Source organism: Strix aluco, chromosome 4, assembly GCF_031877795.1.
Source record: "Strix aluco isolate bStrAlu1 chromosome 4, bStrAlu1.hap1, whole genome shotgun sequence".
Taxonomy (NCBI): domain Eukaryota; kingdom Metazoa; phylum Chordata; class Aves; order Strigiformes; family Strigidae; genus Strix; species Strix aluco.
The window spans coordinates 54161546-54181611 of NC_133934.1; the positions used below are offsets into that span (position 1 = coordinate 54161546).

Here is a 20066-nt window from a genome sequence, read left to right on the forward strand (position 1 = left end):
CCATGCTGGGTCAGGACCTCTTTGTTTGTGAAGTGGCAGTGTGAATTATTAAAGCCTCAGGTCAGAAGCAGCCCTCTTAAGGCAATGTTGAGAGAGAGCCTTCTCTACCCTCACCTTCAATAGGGAGAGACACAAGAGAAAGACAGTTGCCCTCTCTTTCCGTTATTATTTTGGTAATGTAGAATAATCCCTGATTGTCTATGTTAGCAATACTCTTCCTCCCCTTACACAGGTAATATTGCTGCCACAGCTCATCTCTTCTGGAGCAGAGCAAGCCCTGATGGACACCTCTCTCACGTGTTTCACCCAGCTGCAGGTGGGGATGTCACTGCCAGGCTCAGGGGACAGCCTGCACCCCCACCAGGCATTTTCCAATCCCTCTAACTTCCCTTCAAGGCTGTCTTCATAAAAATAAACCAAGGAGAAGAATTAAAATTCTGTTCTGCCACCTTGAGCTGGACTCTATTTTCTTTACTAATGCATAGTCTCAGTAAATTCAAAGGGGGCTCTTGTGGCATATATCGCAGCACATTTACAGCATACTTAAGATGAGACTTTCCTCCAAGACTCCTGAAATACTCCTGCACAGCTCTCTTTGGTAAGGACAGATGGCTGCATTCAGAGCTGCATTGAAATGAGAGAATTTCCACAAGCATAAAACTGAAATAGTATAATGGGAAATCAGAATCTCAGTGTACACCATATTGTTAGCTTTATTTCTGAATCACTATGCTTTTTGGGATGAGGGGCATTAGATCTTAATTTTGATGCACTGCTAAATGACTTCCTTTTATGTTTAATGCATTTTTAACTTACAAACTACTGAGAAGTTGCATTTTCACCTGCTAAAGGTAACTTTCTACAGAAACTCATGGCATTTCCCTATTTCTTTGTTCTACATGTCAACTTATAAGAAAGAGCAAAGAATGACCTTATTCTATTTTTTAATCAAATGTACTTTATCTCTTTGCTGTTCTGGGTTTTACTGTGATGAGTGGGTGGGTAAAACTTTAAGGATATCTTTTATCATTTCTGAGAAATGCAATAAGAGGCAGACCAGACGCCTTCAAGGCAGTGCTAATGCAAGGGTGACTAATGAATGAGCATGAAAAACGGACACTTGTCAGCCAGGAATTAGATGTAAACCAGAAACAAACAGAACAATGCAGCATTACTGTCAAGGAAAGATGGATTTCTGCCCTTGGTAGACCTTAAAGACTCTAGTCTAGTTCTAGTAACTCCAATGTCAACTTCCCTTCTATAACAAACAATTCAAAAAATGAGCAAGCCCTAAGAACACAAAGAGAGAAAACATGTTATTTTCTATCCAACTTTCCTATTAACTATGCCGATTGAGAGAAGTACGCTTGGTGTGTGTTTTCAGAGAAATAAGATTTTAAGAATGTGAAAAGACCTTCATATTTCCATGCAGAAGATAGCTTGCTTTATATGGGTAAGTATATACAGGCATCCATATAAAACCAAACATGTCATAAGCAAAAAATGCTATTAAAACACTAGAAAAAAAACAGAATATGGCTTGGCACTATTTTAACCGTTATTAGAGGATTAATAGGTAGCCAAGCTCTTCACTGCAAGTCTACTTCCTACTGTTGAGAGTGTTCTCAAGAGGCAAGGTTCAATGCTGTTTAAATTTTACCTAGCCTAATAAGAGATACCCAAACAGAAAAATAATTGTGGAAAAATAGTGGGAAAATGCCACTGACGTTCTACAAAATGAAAGAGGATCCATATGCTTGTGAAAACATATCTCACCGCATTTATTCCCAAACTTAGATAACTGATGCTCAGTTAGAGAAACATGACTAATATTGTAAAACTGGCCTGTTTCTCTTCCATCACTTTTCACGATGCAGGTGGAGTTACGAGATGCCTTTTTCTGAAAAAAAAAAAAGGCATTAGAGACTGAGTTGCAATTCTAAATGTAAGAAACCATGTGCTATCGGGCACACTTTGGCCTCTCTTTTCTGTTCACAGCTGAGTCTATGACCTTTGTGCAGGGATCAATCACACTGGTGGGTAAGTAATGGAAAGGTTAGATACAAAAACCTCTTTCTTTTTCATTTTATCCTCATGTGGTTCCAGCTCTCTGTTGTTAATTAGATCAAACCAGATTTCCACTGAGACAGTCACAGGATTGTCATCAGTCTGTAACCAAGGGGATCCCTCTGAAACCTCTATCAGTTGCTTTGGTAAGTGTGGTGCCTCACCCTGCCGAGTCCCCTGCTGTATCAGCCGCACGCTGGGTGTTGATCAAAGCCTTCTGCACTCTTTCAGTGTGCTGCTGCTCACGGGATGAGATCGCAGCTGGACGGTGCTGTGCTCTCAGCCAGCCCAAGCATCAGTGCCTGGAGCTGAGGACAGAGGAAGTAAGTCAACACCTCGAAACCCCATCCTTATGTTCAATACACAACTCTGTGCCACTCTTTCCTTCTCTCAAAGGGCTGTTTTACATCTGGTCAGCCCTAAAGACTAATGTTGCAGCACCACAAGGCTGCCCCAGACACCTTCTCAGCCTGAAGAGGAACATCGGGGACAGGGGAGCTTCCCCCTTTCCAAAGATGACTGGCAGGCTGCAGCTTGTGCCGAGCTTGTTAGTAGCCCTGCAGCGGCCCAGAGAGCAAGGCCTTGGGCTGCCATCCCACACAGCCAAGAATCAGCATCAGCTTTCACAGCCAAGCAGCTGACGAGGACTGAAGCAGACTTCTTGAAAGTGCACAACATCTTTTGGGGATGCAGGCTGCTACATCCTCTGACCTGAGGTACAGAATGAGGAACACCTTTTCCTTGCCAGGCTACAATCTGCAAGATGCTTTGCCTGAGCCCAGGACCTTCTCTCCTCTTTTACAGTCTGAGCAAACGGTAGGTGCACACTTGCGAGCCCCTCATTCTGCCAATGGCATCTTCAGCCAGCGGGGGATAACGCTGCACCCTGACAACTCCTCGGAAACTCATAGCCTGCACATCTGCAGAAAAAACATTTCCCCTCCCCCTCTCTTCAGATCTAAGCTAGTTCAGTCAGTTGCTGGTAAGAGAAAACACTCTTCAGCAACACAGCTTCCATGTGGGCTACGCTTATAAAGAAGAATGACCCACTCAACACATTTGGTATTGATAAAATTGTAAAAAATATAAGCAAGCAAACTTTATCAAGAATTCACTAGGCAGATGGGTCCCCAGGTGTACATCAATAGCACTGTTCTCCTCCTCTTATATATTTACTTGATAGCTTGATATTTCTTGTTCTTCTTTGTAAGCTTAACCTGCAAACTAACTTATAAACTTAATTCTATTCATGATTTTATTTGGTGATTGAAGATGGAATCCAAAGTTCTTGCTTTTCAAATAAATCTAAATGTAAAGTTCAAATGACCTAATCTCAACAGGTGCTTTTTTAGATGACAGATATACTAAAGGTACTAAAGATAGACATTAGAAACATCAGGTGTACATTGCAATTCAAATGTAGAATTGAATTTACAACACACTGATACACTAAAACAGAAAATAATTTGTATAAACATAGTATTTTGTTGTTGCTCTTCTGATACACTAATCTGACTCACACAGTTATCTGGTCACTACCAATCAAAATATACACAAAATTTTCTTAACTTCCAGACTGCATTTATGTTTCACCATAAGGCACTAAGCAGACTCTAATGAAAGATGATAATTTTTTAGGCATGACAGTGTAGGTAGAATATTCTCAAGGCTCCTACTGAGGAATTTAATTCATATAATTTCAGTTAATGAGTTTCCTTTTGTTTTTTAAGCAATGGTAACCGTAAAGTCAAGTCCATCTTAATTTATAAAGTCTTAGCTCTTTATTACAAAGCAATGTGATTTGTATTTATTACTGTTACAACTGCATCCTTAGTTTGGAAGTCAGTCATGCCTGTTAACTTGGGAAGCAGTACAGAAACACGCCTGTCGGGAGCAAAAGTAGAGTGGTAGTATCAAATATGTTAAATGCTCGGTTAACTTCTCTGCTGCCCTTTCTGTGATCTGCCCTTCTCTCTTCAGTAATCTCAGCTCAAGACCACATGCCTCAGTTATCCCTTTATTAACTACAAGCAGCAGATATCGATTAGTAGAAACTTAAATGGTACACAAGGAAGGAATTAAGGTCCTTTCTCTGCTAACTCTCATACACACTTATCAAGTGCACAAAACACATTTTTGGGTTATTTTTTAATACTGCATATCCTGGACATACCTCCCTATTAAAATTTTCAAGTGATGTCCTTCCCAGCTCGCTCTCTCCTTATCTTGACATCCATTCAACTTTGTATCTATTGCAATGTCCTCTAATGCTTTGCTTGCTACAGGAACATGTCCTCACAGTTTTACTTGGATTAGGCATATGAAGAGAAAGAAGAAAGGCACTGCAGCAATGTAACATGAAGCATGGGCCCCAGTACTAAAATGTGAGATAACAAAGTGTCAGTAAAGAATCTGTGGGGTTTTATTCATATCTCTTTCTTTGTATGACTCCACACCCCTTGTAAGTGAAGATAAACCATCAGGAGAACTAGTCTACTTTTCTGTACTGCATTTATCTTATCAGTATATAGTATCTGACATGCATATATTAGCTACATTCCCTTGAAAAAAATGTCTGAGGCAAAAAAGGCTTTTAGATAAGTACATAGGAAACGAGTATCAAATTATACAAAAGATTAACAAGCACAGTTCCTTACTACATCAGGGCTTCTTAAAATGCCTTTTTTTAAAAAAAAAAATTCTGATTTTAAGATAATGAGTAAGGGAAAAGAAGAGACTATCCACATTCATTACACCAAAAAAAGTAACAGAAATTACAGTGAAAGCTGCTATTTCCTTATAGGTTTTCCACAAATCCAAAACCTGGCAGCAGATTTAGCGCTTATAGTCTTACTAAATTTTCTCAAGGACAGCATGAGTTAACATCATGAAGTCAGTGAGGCTACAGCAACACCAAACTGGAACAAATGAAAAGTGAGGTTGCTCTATGCACATGGGCTCAAAGCAATTTGTCTTAGCCACCCCTTTATTATCTGATTTAAAAATTAGGTCAAATCCTGCAGCTATTGTTTAGTCTTTATCAGATGTATTTTCCAGTGGGTTTAACTCTACTCTTGGTTACACAGGCTCAGACCTCATTCATCCTTTTAACAGGAATTTTGCCCTGTTTGGCTTTATCTGTTCAGTGACATCAGTCTTGTTACATAAAACTCACATTAAAAGTTTATATTGGGCTTGGGTTTTTTTCAGCCAAAGGTAAAGCTACCCAACCCTCCTCCTTCCTCCCTCCCTCTACAAAAGTAACGTTTTTTTAATTGAGCAGCATAACTGCATCAAAACGTATTAGTGACTCCTAGTGCTCCTGATAGGATGTGACTAGAATAGAAACGTGTCAATAAATAGGAAGTGCATTTTAGCACCATCATAGGCCAGTATTTCAGAAAATTTATACTTTTCCAGCTCCACCAAGATATACATTAGGCGTCCCTACTTTGTTGGTTACTATCTAGACTGGCAAAGTGAAAAGTAATCCTTACAAATCCACTAGTTTAAGAGGATGAAATGCTCAGCTCTGTTCTCATGGGGAGACCGACGCCTCAGGAAGATGAATTCCATGAAACAGGTAAAAAGCTCCTTTTCGGAAGTGGCCTGCACAGAAGGGAAAGATTTCCTAACACACTCGTGGTCCAGGAGTGCAACAGTGAAATGTTGTTAAATGCCCTGAACACTTAGAGAAGCCAGGATGTTGGCTTCAGACTCAGACTCTTTTCCTGTTTATCTTGCTAGCATGGGCAGCCTTTGAAAACCAGAAGCATCTTCACCCCATATTTATAGATTGCTCCCTTCCTGAATAACTGAAGCTTTTGGCCAGAGCGATGTTGCAATTGATTTTCACAGAGAACTTTCATTGACTAGGTTGTTATGTACTTTCTGACACATGCCTGACCCTGCATTAAACAAATACAAGCCGCTTTTCCAGGATGCACATTTTTCACACTTTCAAATTACTTTTCAGTTAATTCTATTACACGCTCAGTGAACAGAGATGTTGCATGCTATTTTTTTTTTCTTTGTTTTAATGCAGTGCAGCTCCAGCCCTTGAGAGGACACAATAATTCCAGAATAAGACCAGTGGGCATAAGGGAGAAAAGAGAGAAAGAGGAAAAGGATGAGGAGGAGAGGAAGAGGGAGAAAGAGAGAAGCTTTTCTTAATGTGCTACATATGGGTAGTTATGCTACACTTGTACCTGTCAAGATGAAATCACCAGGTTCAGATATTAAAATAAATAATAACATAACTTAAGCAGAGACATGTACCCCTCACCTTTCCTAAAGGTGTCAGTGCTCACTTTTTGTACCAATTAAAAGCATAGACTGCATCAGTGACAAACATGCAACTACAGCTGCAGACAGAGCTGGAGAGATGGACTCTTCTGTCCCTCTTAACTTTTGGACATCCTTGATTTTCTGGATTAATAAATACTACATGGACCCCACCTTGCAACCCAGTCTCATGGCACATTGTGTAACCATCAGAAGACTTACCAGCTATGTTTAAAGTTTATTAGGAAACAACTATTATATTGCCAGCACAGATTCAGTCCTCTGAAATCAAGGCAGTGAATACAGACAAGTATTTGGTATAGCTGAATCTAGAGTTTAAAATAGTGATTTTGTAGACAAATGAAATCACAAAGTAAGGCATATATCCCACATCGTATGTCTGAGTTCCTAAAAAAATAGTCGTAAGTGACCTGAGAAATTTACAGAATTCTGTGACATTGGAAATGCAGAAAATGTGCTTTTGCTGCTGTTTGAAAATCTGCAGTTTGAAGGCCTAACATTTCAACTCTTAATCCAAAGGAGTCTAAGTAATTTGCCTGCACCACAGCTGCCCAAGAACCCCAAATTCATGAACAAAAGATTAAACAAACTTCAGTAAAATACAAAGCCACATTTGAGTTACAGGCACATAAAACTCCCTGGAATTTATTTAATGAGACTGTTCTAAAAAATCCCACCAAGACTCCAAAAAAATCACTGAACTGATTGTTGCTCTCTCTCCAAAATATGGTAAGAAAAAGAAGCAAACTCTGTATTATGAGCACCTTCAATAGAAATTTGGACACCTGTGAAGAAACGTCAATTGATATAAAATAACTTGCATATGCATACAATGATTATGTGTTATATAGAAATTAAGCGCATAGATATGGCAGTACACAAAAGTTACTTAACCATCAAGTGAAATACACTCAGACTTCTAAACTGTGTTAATTTAATGGTCATCTGTCAAGGGCTAACTGGCAGGACATGAAAATCTACTTAATTTAGGAGTCATAATCTAAAAAACCTGTTCAAACATTGCTAAGCCTCTCTGAAGTGCTGACTGCTTAGAAGAAATAAATTTGAAATCACTCTCTTTTGTTTCAGTACAGAAAAAGAAAATCCTGAAAGTCTTGCTAAATTTCCTGCCATGGGAAAGCACTATGCACATATGTAATGGCACTTCTAATTTTGCAGGAAGACTGTCTGTACAATATTGTAGCTGCCCTTAACCCTGGGGAAATTCTTCCCTGAGGTTAGTCCTGTACTAAAAAGTAAAGATCCTCTATTTCCAGTCAGTTACTTGGACTAAAAGCATTCAAAAATGGGTATTTAAATTGAACCTCTGAGATTTGTATCTGGATGTTTACACAGAAGGTAACTCCTCTTCGAGGATTTAACCAAGTAATAATTTCTCAAGAACAAAGGGAGAACCAAGCTCTAAATGAAGAGTTTTAAATGACAGAGTCTTTCCTCTAACGTGCCTGTGAAAAGCTTTATTTGGCTGGAAGAATTCTCTTCTCTCATTATAAATTGTTAGTAGTGCAGCAAATATATTGCAAACCCAGCTTCTAATGACCTTTTCTCACAAAATGTGTTTTTGCTGAGGTGAAAGCAGAGGAAGAGATACAATTCCAGATGATATATTTTGTTCCCATTATACAAAACAGGATTTCATCATGTGAAAGAGAAATGGGAGTCCCCAGTGTGACTACTCTATTACAAAGAAAAGCACCCTTTGAAAATTAATGAACATTAAATATTTGTACAGTCAAATGAAGATCTGTTTTCAGGGAACTGGTTGCCCTGTGTTCTTGGGGTCTAAGCTGGGAATGGTGCAAAATAAATACTGAGGTTAGTAGCCATGAATAACAATGATGAAATATTAGGGTTGAGATGACCACTTTCAAACTTGTATTACCAATCTGATTACATGATATGCTAAACAGACATTTTTGTTCTTTATTAAGGAAGAGCAGCTTTATTATATGATTGCAGAGATATATATTTTCAGCTTTGTAGAAAAGGACCTGGGGGTCCTGGTGGACACCAAGCTGACCATAAGCCAGCAATGTGCCCTTGTGGCAAATAAGGCCAATGGTATCCTGGGCTGCATTAGACAAAAAGTACTGGCAGCAGGTCAAGGGAGGTGATCTTTCCCCTCTGCTTAGCACTGGTGAGGTCACACCAGGAGTACTGGGTCCAGCTCTGGGCTCCTCAGTACAAGAGAAACACGGAAACATTAGAGACAGTCCTTCAAAGGGGCACAAAGATGCCTAGCATCTCTCCTACAAGAAAAGGCTGAGAGAGCTGGGACTATTCAGCCTGGAGGAGAGAAGGCTCAGGGGGATCTCATCCATGTCTACAAACACCTGAAGGGAAGGTGCAAAGAGGATGGAGCCAGGCTCTTATCAGTGATGTCCAGTGACAGGACCAGAGGCAATGGACACAAACTGAAACACAGGAGGGTCCCTCCGAACATCAGGGAACACTTTTTCAATGTGAGGGTGACCAAGGACTGGCACACGTTGCCCAGAGAGGTGGTGGGGGGGGGGTGTCTCCCTCCCTGGAGATATTAAAAAGCCGCCTGGAATGAGTCCTGGGCAACAGGCTCTAGGTGGCCCTGCTTGAGCAGGGGGTTGGACCAGATGACCTCCAGAGGTCCCTTCCAGCCTCAACCATTCTGTGATTCTGTGAAAGGAACAGCTGTCCCCTCATTTCATAACTTGCTTTGGTAATATTCCTACTCATTAGCTTCAGACACTTTTCTTGAGACGTGTAACTGCTGTACTCAAGAAATACTGTTTTTGATGCTCATCCCCCACACAAAGGAGAAGAATGAGATTTTGCTCTTAAGAACAGGATAAACTGAAATTCTTACGAATGCTTCTGAAGGCCTTAATTTTAGTATGCATCAATAACTGCAGAAAATACAAAGCCTAACTGGTCAGAAACAAAATCTCTTTCCCAAACAGCAGAGATTCCACTTTTCCTCACCCAAACACCGTCAACTCAACACACAGAGCAAAGACACTCACATGCAATACGGACGTAGGCTTTCCGGCTCTTGGTGGTGCCTGCAGAGCTCCAGGCAACACACTGGCACCAGTAATCTTCAGGCCCGAAGAGTTCCTCGACTTGCTGGCGGGAAATCTCAATGCTTACCTCTCGGACAATCAGACCTGTCAGGGTAGAAGTAATTCTGGTCAATATTAGGCTTACAGATAGAAAGAAAAAAGTGTAGGTACAGAAGTCTGCTTGCAAAGTTGTTGTGAGACCTTACAGCTCTCTACCAATATCTACTCAGCAACATGGACTGTCACAATGATGTGAAGGGAAGTAAACACCACTTTATCTGCATAATAAGAGACGTGGGTGAATGAAAACTAATCAGTGCGATTCTGACTTTTATCACATGTACGTTAGACAAGTAAGAGGAACAGCATCTCACCTGATATAAATTGTACCATGTCCTTCGGACGATTTACATCAAGGACGATCCAGCCCAGTTTTATTTTCATATGAATATAACAAAACAACAGGGTCATTCAATTTATATGATTCCCTTATCCCTCCTGTATTTCATCTCCTTTTGCTAGACAGATACAGAACAGGGAGAAGTCCTGTTCACTCTGACACAGGAAAACGGATTTTACCATTGCAGAAAATGCCCCAATACTCTGTAATGATGGGTACATGTGCTGCAGTATGGTTATTGCAAGCTGTAGTTTGGGGACTATTACTGTCATATATACTGCAGATACTGCAATGTTTTTTAGGTGATTTTGTAATACAGTGCAATACACTTCAGTGTCTGACAGTCTCCCTGGCCCTGCCCTCCATAACACATCTCAACGAAACCCCCCCAAAACCCACAGTTGCACCAACAACGACAATGACCCACTCGCTATCCTTCCTAGCAGACCAATACTTGCCCACATTTCCCACACAGTGCTCTCTGTTGGGAAGCCGTTTTGCTTCTCCTAAGTGCAAGGAAATACTGTGGTGTCTCACGACACCACTGCAAAGATCGTTGGTAATAAGTTGATCCTCTAATGACAACCAGTGTTCCATACCAACACAACCCCTTTCTCTGCCTCAAAATGCACTGCCTGTTCTAAACACTCTTAATTGCAGCCAAGATACTGGGCGGGGGTGGGAAAGAGTGCTTACACCTCTTGTCAGCATATTTGGTCTTTGTTGCTGATGCCAAAGAATCAATAAACTTTTAATGTGTGTCTGCCTGTAGAAAACACCATCGCCATTTCAAAAATGCACTCTTGCAAACAGCCTTGAATATATAAATTCACATAGAAATATTTTGTGTAGTGGGACTGATTTTCTTTTTCCTTCCAGAATTGCCAGGAAACTCAACTGAAAGATCCTTGGATCACAGCGTGCACATTTTGTCCCTATCACCAAACACCAAAGGGCAGGTCCTTCTGCTGAGCACAGACTTGAGCCCGTGGAGGCCAGCTACCCTCAGCCTCCTGCCACAGGCTTACAAGGTGATATTCATAACGTGAATGTTCCCAATTGTACAGCACAGCACGTTCCTCAAGCGCTGGAAACGAGGCCAGCCCTTTGATTTGCCTCCAGCCTCACAGAGGCTCTATTCAGGAGCCAATGATTAATTACTGTTTGTACACAGTTGTGCACTGTCATTGCGGCTGCATGCTGTTTGCATCCAAAACTTGGTTAACAACCTAACAGCAGAAAGGAATTCATGCATGTAATACCATAGACTTCTCTGATGGGAATGCCTTCTAATGAGATGCATTTTGTTGATGGAGACTATCACAGTCTAGCTCCCTTTTTATTTCATTATCCTTGACATCTTTAGCCACTGAATAATCAGCCACTTTGGGGAAAACACTTAATAGCTTTCCTCCTTGAAATGAAATACTCAAAACATGGCAACTGCACTCCAAAGAATGGAAATCAAAGTGGTGCATGGGCATTTGATACGCAGTGAACACTGTGTTACAAACTTGTTCTACTTTGATGAGCTAATTTGGCTCCAAAAGGGGTCTGAGGGATAGCTTTTGTCCTGTTGAGAAGAGCATGAAGAGGGTGCGGACGGATCATGTACATTACATACATAAAAACAGTTATATTTTCCCAGTGCAATTGCTGCTAGCCTAAAGATTACTTCAGTTCATTCTCAGTTTTTATAGCACTAGTCCAGGGAGCCTTTGAGGGTTACAATATTATGTTTTTATAATAAGGCTGATTATGACAGAGTTTGATGGAGCAGTGAACTTTGTTACCTGAGGGCTAAAGCAAGCAGGCTCATAATGACAGTACTGGTTAATAATGATTATGAAACAGTCTTAACATTCAGGACTCAAATGCCATTTTCTGATAGTCTGTTGATGATACAAAACCATGTGACAAATAGCTCTCGCTGAATGCACCAGCAGAACTTTTTATCTCTGACTTACTGAGATGCTTTCTAATTCAAAATACCAACGTACTCCAGCTAATGTCTTTTGGGACAGCCATGACATACTGATAGGTTTCAGGTTATTCAAAGTAAATTGGCCTTTGATCTTTGAGTCATATCAATTGTTGCACCATGACCAAAGAGATGCACACCTTCTTTACATACCAAATAGATGCTGCCTCTTTCTGCTTACAAGCAAAAAAATATCACTGCGTCTTTGTCTCTAAGGTAAACTCTTTTTCCTAGAGTTCAAAATGTATCAAGCCAGTTTGTGATAGCATGAGATCATCTGGGATGTAAGGATCCATGGCCAGAACTTGAAGCTGATTCAGTCACTCCTTCCCAGTGTCACTCACTGGCACCTCATTGCACAAACAGCTACATCAATCTAGAAGAAACATCTCACCAGCTGAAATGCACCCAGCCTCGGACTCTGGGGCAAGCGCCAAGGGCTGCGTTTTCCTTCTTGTACCAACTCACAATTCTATTCCTTCTGCTAACACACCTCAATGTAACCCCTAACAGAAAATCCCTTTCTAGGCTAGATTACAAAAAATGCAATTTGCTGAGATACCTCAAATAGCAACTGCCTTGTTACCAGCTGACATACTGCTCTACATCAGATTTCAGAGGAGCTGGTACAGTCTGCTTTCATTCAGGAGTGTATTGCTTATCCATTTCACCTGGGCACCAAGTGCAGGACAACCCTGCTATGATGACTTCAAAGAGAGATCTTCATCTTACCCCTGTTGAAGCTGCTTCTGCTTCTACATCAAAGAACAGTAGCTGGAGTCATAAAATTAAAAAAAAAGCCAAACAACCCATGTCTCAATATTTCCAGACAACGTGACATGCTGTGCCTGTAGTTCAGGCAACTCTTTATCAAATTGTTTGATTATAGGTGAGTGCACAACCTCTGAGTGCAAAAATAGAAGTCACTTTAAAAGGAGTCCCTATATTTTGCCTAAATATATTTAGGACAAGACAGATTAAGAGATTAGCAGTAATTTATGCATCATATAACCTACTCGGTATTGGCCAATTTTACTTTGTCATAGTAACAAAACGTTGCCCTCTCACAGAGAGTATCATCTCCTCTACCTTACCTTCTTTATTAGAAATATATTGAATTCTTCAGTCTAGTTCCTCATATGGCTAAGCTATACAGCAGGTGAAGATATGCAGCATAAATGTTTTCTTACATTGAGTAAACTGCACATTTCCAGAATTAATATAATCACGTAGATGGTGGCACAATCCACAAGAAGTCAGGATCTTCCTCATTTAAAGCAATGCACTAACAAACACAGCTGAAGGGAGATAACAGAAATGTGGGCAGCTAGAATGCTTGACAGGTCCCTTCTAATGCATATAAATCCATAAAGAGCATCTATATAGTATTTCTAACTCGTACACTCCCTGTGATGAATAACTAGAATATGACAAGGAAAAGCATTTGCTTGTACTGTCCAAATTTAATCTGCATTCAACAAAGTGAGAACTGTTTCTGTAGCCCCTTGCAGCCCATCTGGATCTTGGGTATGAAGACAGATATGTGAAGATATTTGGTCTAATTATCACTCTTACTTTTGGCAACAAGAAGATTGTAAAGAGAGGAGCTTTAAAATGAAAATGCAGAAAATCAAAGTAATTTAAAGCAATTCTCAAAAATAAATGGTAATTGTATCTTAAGATTGTTCACTGAAAAAAATCACAGATCCTTAAAAATGCATCCCCAGGTTGCTGGGCTCTTTCTGTATAGGCATTTCTTTTCTGATCTTGATGAATAACTGCATCATTCCCAAGAGAGCAGCAATGCAAGAAGTTTTACAACTTGAGCACAAGGAAGAAAAAAAATCTGAGGAAAAAACAAAAGCAAAAATATTTGCTGTCCTCTCTGGGTCCTGAGTATACAGATCTGGGTCTGCTGGGTTATAAAAGATGTCACAGAGGTTGCTCAAGGCTGGGGCTGTTTATACACCCAGATCAGTCAGATTTAACACACTTACCTAAACCTGGCACCAGAAAAAGACATTACATTGGCGGAATTTCCCTAAAGAGAGGCCCAAAATCCTATAGCTGTTAGGAGACTAAATAAACCAGTCTAAGACATCCTTTTGCCCCTAACAGTTTTCTGACCAGTTGAGGACAGAGGATAACTTACAAGAAGGCTCAGGGCGTTTGGCATAATCAGTCTGCAATTATGTCCCAGTCCCATGAATTAAATATTTTTGCATATTTAGTAGCACAGCATATACAATTATTCATTTCAATAAAATAAATATATCTCTGGGACTAATACAACTTGGGCTCTGAAAAGGAGTAGGAAGGAACCAGAACTTTACTTATTTCTGTATTTGCACGTTAATGAGGGATTCATGGGCGGAGAGAGGCAGAGGGTGGAGGGAGCCTTGCTCAGTCTGCCTACTGGCAATGTGTGCACCGAGGAGAGGCACCGGCTGATAGTATGTATCAAAATAAAACTACCACCCCTCCTGGAGCAAAAGAAAGTCTGAAGAGGGAATTGTGCCTTATATACATGGTCTTTTATTATAAGCTGTATCCTAGAAACACAGTCAAGCAAAGTCACACTTCATTGACACGGTCCCCAAGCACTTCACTTAGCTGGCTATACAAACTGTGAGGTAGATTATCTGGTCTTCAGAGGCAGAAATGTTATCTTTTTTAATGTATGCAAATGTAATGTAACTGTATGATATTATGTTAGATTATTAGTAACTGCGGTAATAACTCATGGGTTCCATATTGCACCCGCCAAAGTAATTGGCAAATTTCCCAATGATTTTAACAGAAGCAGATTTGCCAATCAGACTCACTTCTTTCTAGAGGGAAACAATAATGTCTTATAAGGTTCTGCAACTGTGTATGACTATGCAAGACAATAAATTATTACTGTAAACATCTGAAAACAAACGATTATTATCAATCAAATGTAATTATCCAACCTGGGGTCAGTCTACGTCACAGAGTTAGTATCTACACCTCACTGGGCATCATTCTGCCAAGAAATTATTTTGATGTATTTTGGCTGCCATAAATGTTCAGCATTTGATATTAATACTCCACATGTGTGAAAATATTCCCCAGGACTTTGATAGAGAAATTTTTGTGGAAGTATTATATTGGCCTGTGTTTGACCATCTGGCACAACACTAAACAGGAGCTATTTAGTTGCAAGACTAAACTGCACTTACAAACTCCAAGAAATGGCATGGATAATTTGTTTATTTCCTCTGTAAGTAGAAGTTCAAACAATTTCTGTGCTTTTGTGCTTTCATTTGCCCAAAAGGTATTTCATTAATTAGTAATCATATACACCATAGAACACATTTCTCAAGGAGATGGGACTTTATGACCTACTGGTCTGGAAAAAGACATTACTGTAATACATGCATATAGATTGCAGGTGTATCACAGCCACTATAAATAAGTATGGCAATACAGCCCCTTTTCATGCAGGTAACTTGCACGAAAGTCTACAAGTTCAATTTCTTAAAATCGTTACTCAGAGCACCCTCCCAAATCTGACGTTCAGTGCTGTTGGCTCCCCTGTCCCTAGACAGGCACAGATTCCCCCAACTGCATGCACCCCCAAATCTCCCTTCCTACTGTGCGGTGGGGACACAGAGGGCAGGGACAGAAGAAGCTTTGGGGAGTCAGCAGCAAAACAGCTCTGGGGTAGGGGGATTCCTCTGCATGTCCATGCAACACATGCTGCTATAGAATCAAACTATATGGCCTGTAACTTCACGGTGCATCCCCATTCAGATCCTCACCCTAGACATACAGAAAAATGCCGTGGTTTGCTCAGTCTTAAAATAAATCAGTGCCAGTCTGAAACAGTCCATGCTTTCTGACTCATAGTTCCTTCTTCTAGCTATTAGGAGTAGGAGAGGGATGTGAAGGAATACTTTATGAATGTTGCTCAGTCAGGACAGATTTGAATTACATAAGTACACACACTTCTTAATGCAAGATGAAGGTGGCAGGAGAATCCTGATACCAAAAAAGAAAATCAGAGTTTTGCAATAGTTTGGGGAGAGGCTGGATTATCTCCACAGTATTTGGCAAAAAGGATGAAAGCATTTTCAGTTCACATAGTCCCCATCTGTCTTACATTTCATACAAAGCTTCATCCAAAAATCCTTAAAGCAGCACCATGTTTTTTCCTTCATGAAAGTGGCCAAGACCATACACCAAAGTGGTATGACTGCAAACAGACAATAAAAGGTAAACAGACCGCTTTCTTATGCAGTTCTTTGTCATAAGATTACTCTCTGATGGCAAAACTTAAGTGCCCAAAGCCAAGAATGATGATCTTTTTACTTACTGATAGTCCAGAATGACCTGTCCAATTTATTTAATCGCTCATCACAGGTACTATGAACAACCTGCCTATGTAGCAGAAGGCTGATCACTTGGGGAAATAACCTTTTTACAAAGTAAAAATAAAATCAGTGCTGTGTCAGAATAGAAATTTATTTATCCTCTTGCAGAGATGGATCCCTCGCAGTCAGAGAGTTACTCTGCTCAAATATATCAGAGTACTTAAGCTGTGGAATTTGGTGTTTAAAAAATGAATAAATAGGCTATGCACAAGAAGAATGGCTTCAAATATTAAAGTTCTTGCTGAGAAAAATGTACTTTGTGCATCCTAATGGGACAGAGATGATTGCATAATGGCACACTTTGCCTATAGCTTATTTTCTACATAGAGTATCTGTAATCTTAACAAAAGATAGATAGACAGATAGATATCTAGAGATAGTTTAAAAGAGCAAACAGCTTCAACACCCAGTAATCCTTCATGCTGTGATTGCATGCACCTGTTTTTGCCTCAATACTGCTTTTCCATAAATTGTGGCTGGCTGCTGATATGAAATGACTGCATAAAAATCACAGTTTTCCACAGATATTAGTTTAAATATTTAAATTAACGACTTCCAGCTATTTTTGCTCTCTTCATCACTTTCTCTCTAGGCAACAGATAGTCTTAACTCAAATTAATACAGATGAAAGCAACAGTCTAATAAAGACAATTTTGCTTTAAAAACCAATGTCAAGTTTGCATTGGTTTGCATCTGTTAGCTATGGTATCTAATTACCAGCTAACAGTAGTGAGTTAAGCTAAAATCCCAGCTTCCCTACTATCTTTTATCTGACTTACACAAAAATTACAGAGGGCTATCTTCACGGGATTTTACTTTGAACTGGAATTAAAGAACACACATTGCGTTTGGGTTTTATTTTCTTTTAGTGAAAACAAGGCCTTTTTATTCTTTTCCTATTAACATCTGAAGGACCAAGTTGTATAAGATGCATGGAAGATTTCAAAACCGTGTGCCCTGGACCCTGCCAGCATGGTGGAAGTGGGCAGTACAGCACCATGGGCTTGTACCGTTGGAGAAGGTAAAAGAGCCCCTCTGCTATCTCCTCCCTCAGCCAACCTTGGCAGCTCATTGCTGCCATATAATAACTTAGAACAGCACTGGATTGCTTGTTCTCAGCCTACAAATACTTCAGAGACAAAGGAAAAACACCTCCCCCCCCTTTTTTTTAATGGAGGCTATTTTCTGGTTGATGGCATTTTTTTTGCTAATATGCACAAATTTCTCCAAAATGCACTGTTCTCTTCTGCATGTAACAATGTGCCTATTGTTGACGCTTTCTTTTTTCCTTTTTCCTGGTACAAAAGTAATAATCATGCTCCAGTGTAGCAGGACTCCAAAGAAAACCTCAATACAAACATATATTTACATTCAACCATGTGCATTATAATTTCTGAACTCACATAGGCTGAGGTGTAGGAGCAGAAACACAAGTTGAAGCATCTTGACCCAAAACATCCCAACACTAAGCAACCCAGAGCAGCAGTACCTGAGCAATTCTCTGCCAGGCTGGTGCTACTTACAGGGAGCAGGAAGAAGAGAGGTCATCTGCATAGGAAAGCATGAGTATAAGCTCTTAGCAGCTCCAACTTTTGGGTCAAAGCCCAGTCTTCCCTTCTTTTGATTGAGGCACGTGCAGCTGAGAAAAGATGTTGGTTTTATTTTTTTTCAAGTGCCAGGAAAAAAACGTGCCAATGGTTCATGTTTTACTTAAAGCTGCAGTTGAGACTTCACAAAGAAAATCTGTGCACTTTTTATTTCTGGTTCAGAGGATTTACATGCTCTTTCTAATGATCTGGGCCTTCAGCAGTGGGTAATGCTTCCCAGTCCCCAGCTTAGTGCTCATGCAAAATTGAAGCACTTTTGAGGCAGTTTAGAGTCTACAGATGAATCTCAATGTGCAGGCAAAAAGGAATAATGGTTGTTTAGCACTTCACTAGAAGAAGCTGAGGAAATTATGAAAAAAAAAAAAAATCTATTGAACTTCAAACATCTGGGAAGCCAACCGAGAGCATCTGAATTTTGAACAGTGTGTTTACATGCCTTTTGCATAGCAGGGGGGAGGGGCAGGGAAATGAACAATAAATGGGTTTATGTGTAAATTTTTATATAAAAATGTACACCAAGTTGTTTATCTTATTGACTTAGTGACATATACGTGTGTGTATATATATAAAATATGTATCTGCACATGTACTTATGTACCACACCCACTCTGCGTGGTTTTGAGAAGCAGAGACAATGTGAAAATGCCTTACTTCTGTGAACTTAATGCGATGACACAGTTCAGTGGCTAGTGCAGCTATTGTGGGAACAGGGACAGTCGCAACGTGACACAAGGGGTCACTCGGGAGCCTTCCTCAGCAGTTGTTTTCCTACTTTTTAGTTCACGTTGTGCAGGAACAGCAGGTTGGGGGAGAAGTGTAAAAGCCTCACCGTTTTTTGCTGTTGTGCATGCTAGGGATGGCATTTCACAGTCGACTTAGGTATTGAAAAACAATTAAAAAGAGAAAAATTAAAAGGCAAGCAGCTGCTTTCAAAGTAGCTTTGTCCAGTGCACTGCCAAGTGAAGTGACTTTCTCCAGAGACGAAGCTCTGGGAATTTACTGTCTGCTCCCCCATCCAGCACGTTTTCAGGGCTGTGCCAGGGCAGCAGTCAAAACAACAGCTCCTGAAAGCCAGGAGATTTTTCTCAGTTTGCAGCAAATAAAAGAATCATTGCAGGAAGGCATGTGAAAAGGCAGCCTGGTGGTCATGAAGTCATTTGGCATGTACATGTTTCTGGATACAGCACAGCCCATGATCCTCATCAGCTACAGCGAGGCACCAGAGATGCAAGCAAGTTGCTCTACAGATCTGTGCGACTTTGACATGAAAAAAGACCTTTTTCATTATGTAAGAAAATGCCGTCAATAGTATCCCTGTAATTCTGGTTGTCCCTTTTTTTTGTGTGTCTGCGTACCCACTCTGACTGAATTCCAATACTGGTTTCCACCGTAGTTCAAGAACAAAAGGATTAAAACTAAGCCCCAAAGCAAGCCTGATCCACTTCTAGGCATCATTATTCTTCAGGCCTGGCAATCCTTCCTCCTCTTCAGCAGAGGCCACGGCAACCAACCCAGGTGCAATGTCAGCACTCATTACAGAAACATCATTATACAAGTCACTGGGAAGCCAAAAGCAGCAATCAACCAGCCGAGATCCTCTCTAAAATCAAAACCTGGGAGCAAATAATAGAAGAGGCTGCAAGGGCCTAAAGATCAGTATTCAAGGGGAAGAAGAGACACAGAAGAGTCTGACAAAAGACTCCCTTTCTGCTCTCACAATCAAAATATGAAGAGAGATGAGAAGTTATGAGGAATTGTGAAATGCATCCCATCAAAACCTGATGAGAAGGAGCTGTTCATAACCTTGCAGGTGAACGGCAGTCCTGCTGCTACCTACCATATCACACTGCTCATTTTATGTATGAATCAGGAATGCATGGGAATGACAAAATGAGTACAGCTGGTGAACCTGCAAAGGCAGCACAAAATTAGAGCTTGCATGGGTCAGAGCTGCATGTGACAGCCACCTCTCTTTCCCTTACACATTAGTGATGATTTGGTACCCTACCCACATAGTGAAAAAAGCCTCACTAAAAATCTGATCTATGTGCAATTGTTGTTCCATACAAATGGCTTTTTTTTAAAAAAAAAAAAAAAGGATTTCTCCAATGTAGTTTTAAGCAATAGGAATTATTCTTCACTGTCTAATGAGCTAATAGAGGAAAAAGTAGAAGATACTACTCAAGTAACTGAGATACAAGCTTACACAAACATCAAGGGACTCAAGACAAACTTAAATGTCTGGCACAG

The 20066-nt window shown here is 40.3% G+C and overlaps 1 protein-coding gene across 2 annotated transcripts in view; it reads right to left on the reverse strand.

Annotated features, from left to right (window-relative positions):
* Positions 1-20066, reverse strand: part of UNC5C (unc-5 netrin receptor C) — a 267281-nt gene that overhangs the window by 73252 nt on the left and 173963 nt on the right. For both annotated transcript variants that reach the window (XM_074823136.1, XM_074823135.1), the window contains exon 3: positions 9393-9536. In XM_074823136.1, the coding sequence (XP_074679237.1) occupies positions 9393-9536 (144 nt within the window). The remainder of the gene's footprint in view (positions 1-9392; positions 9537-20066) is intronic.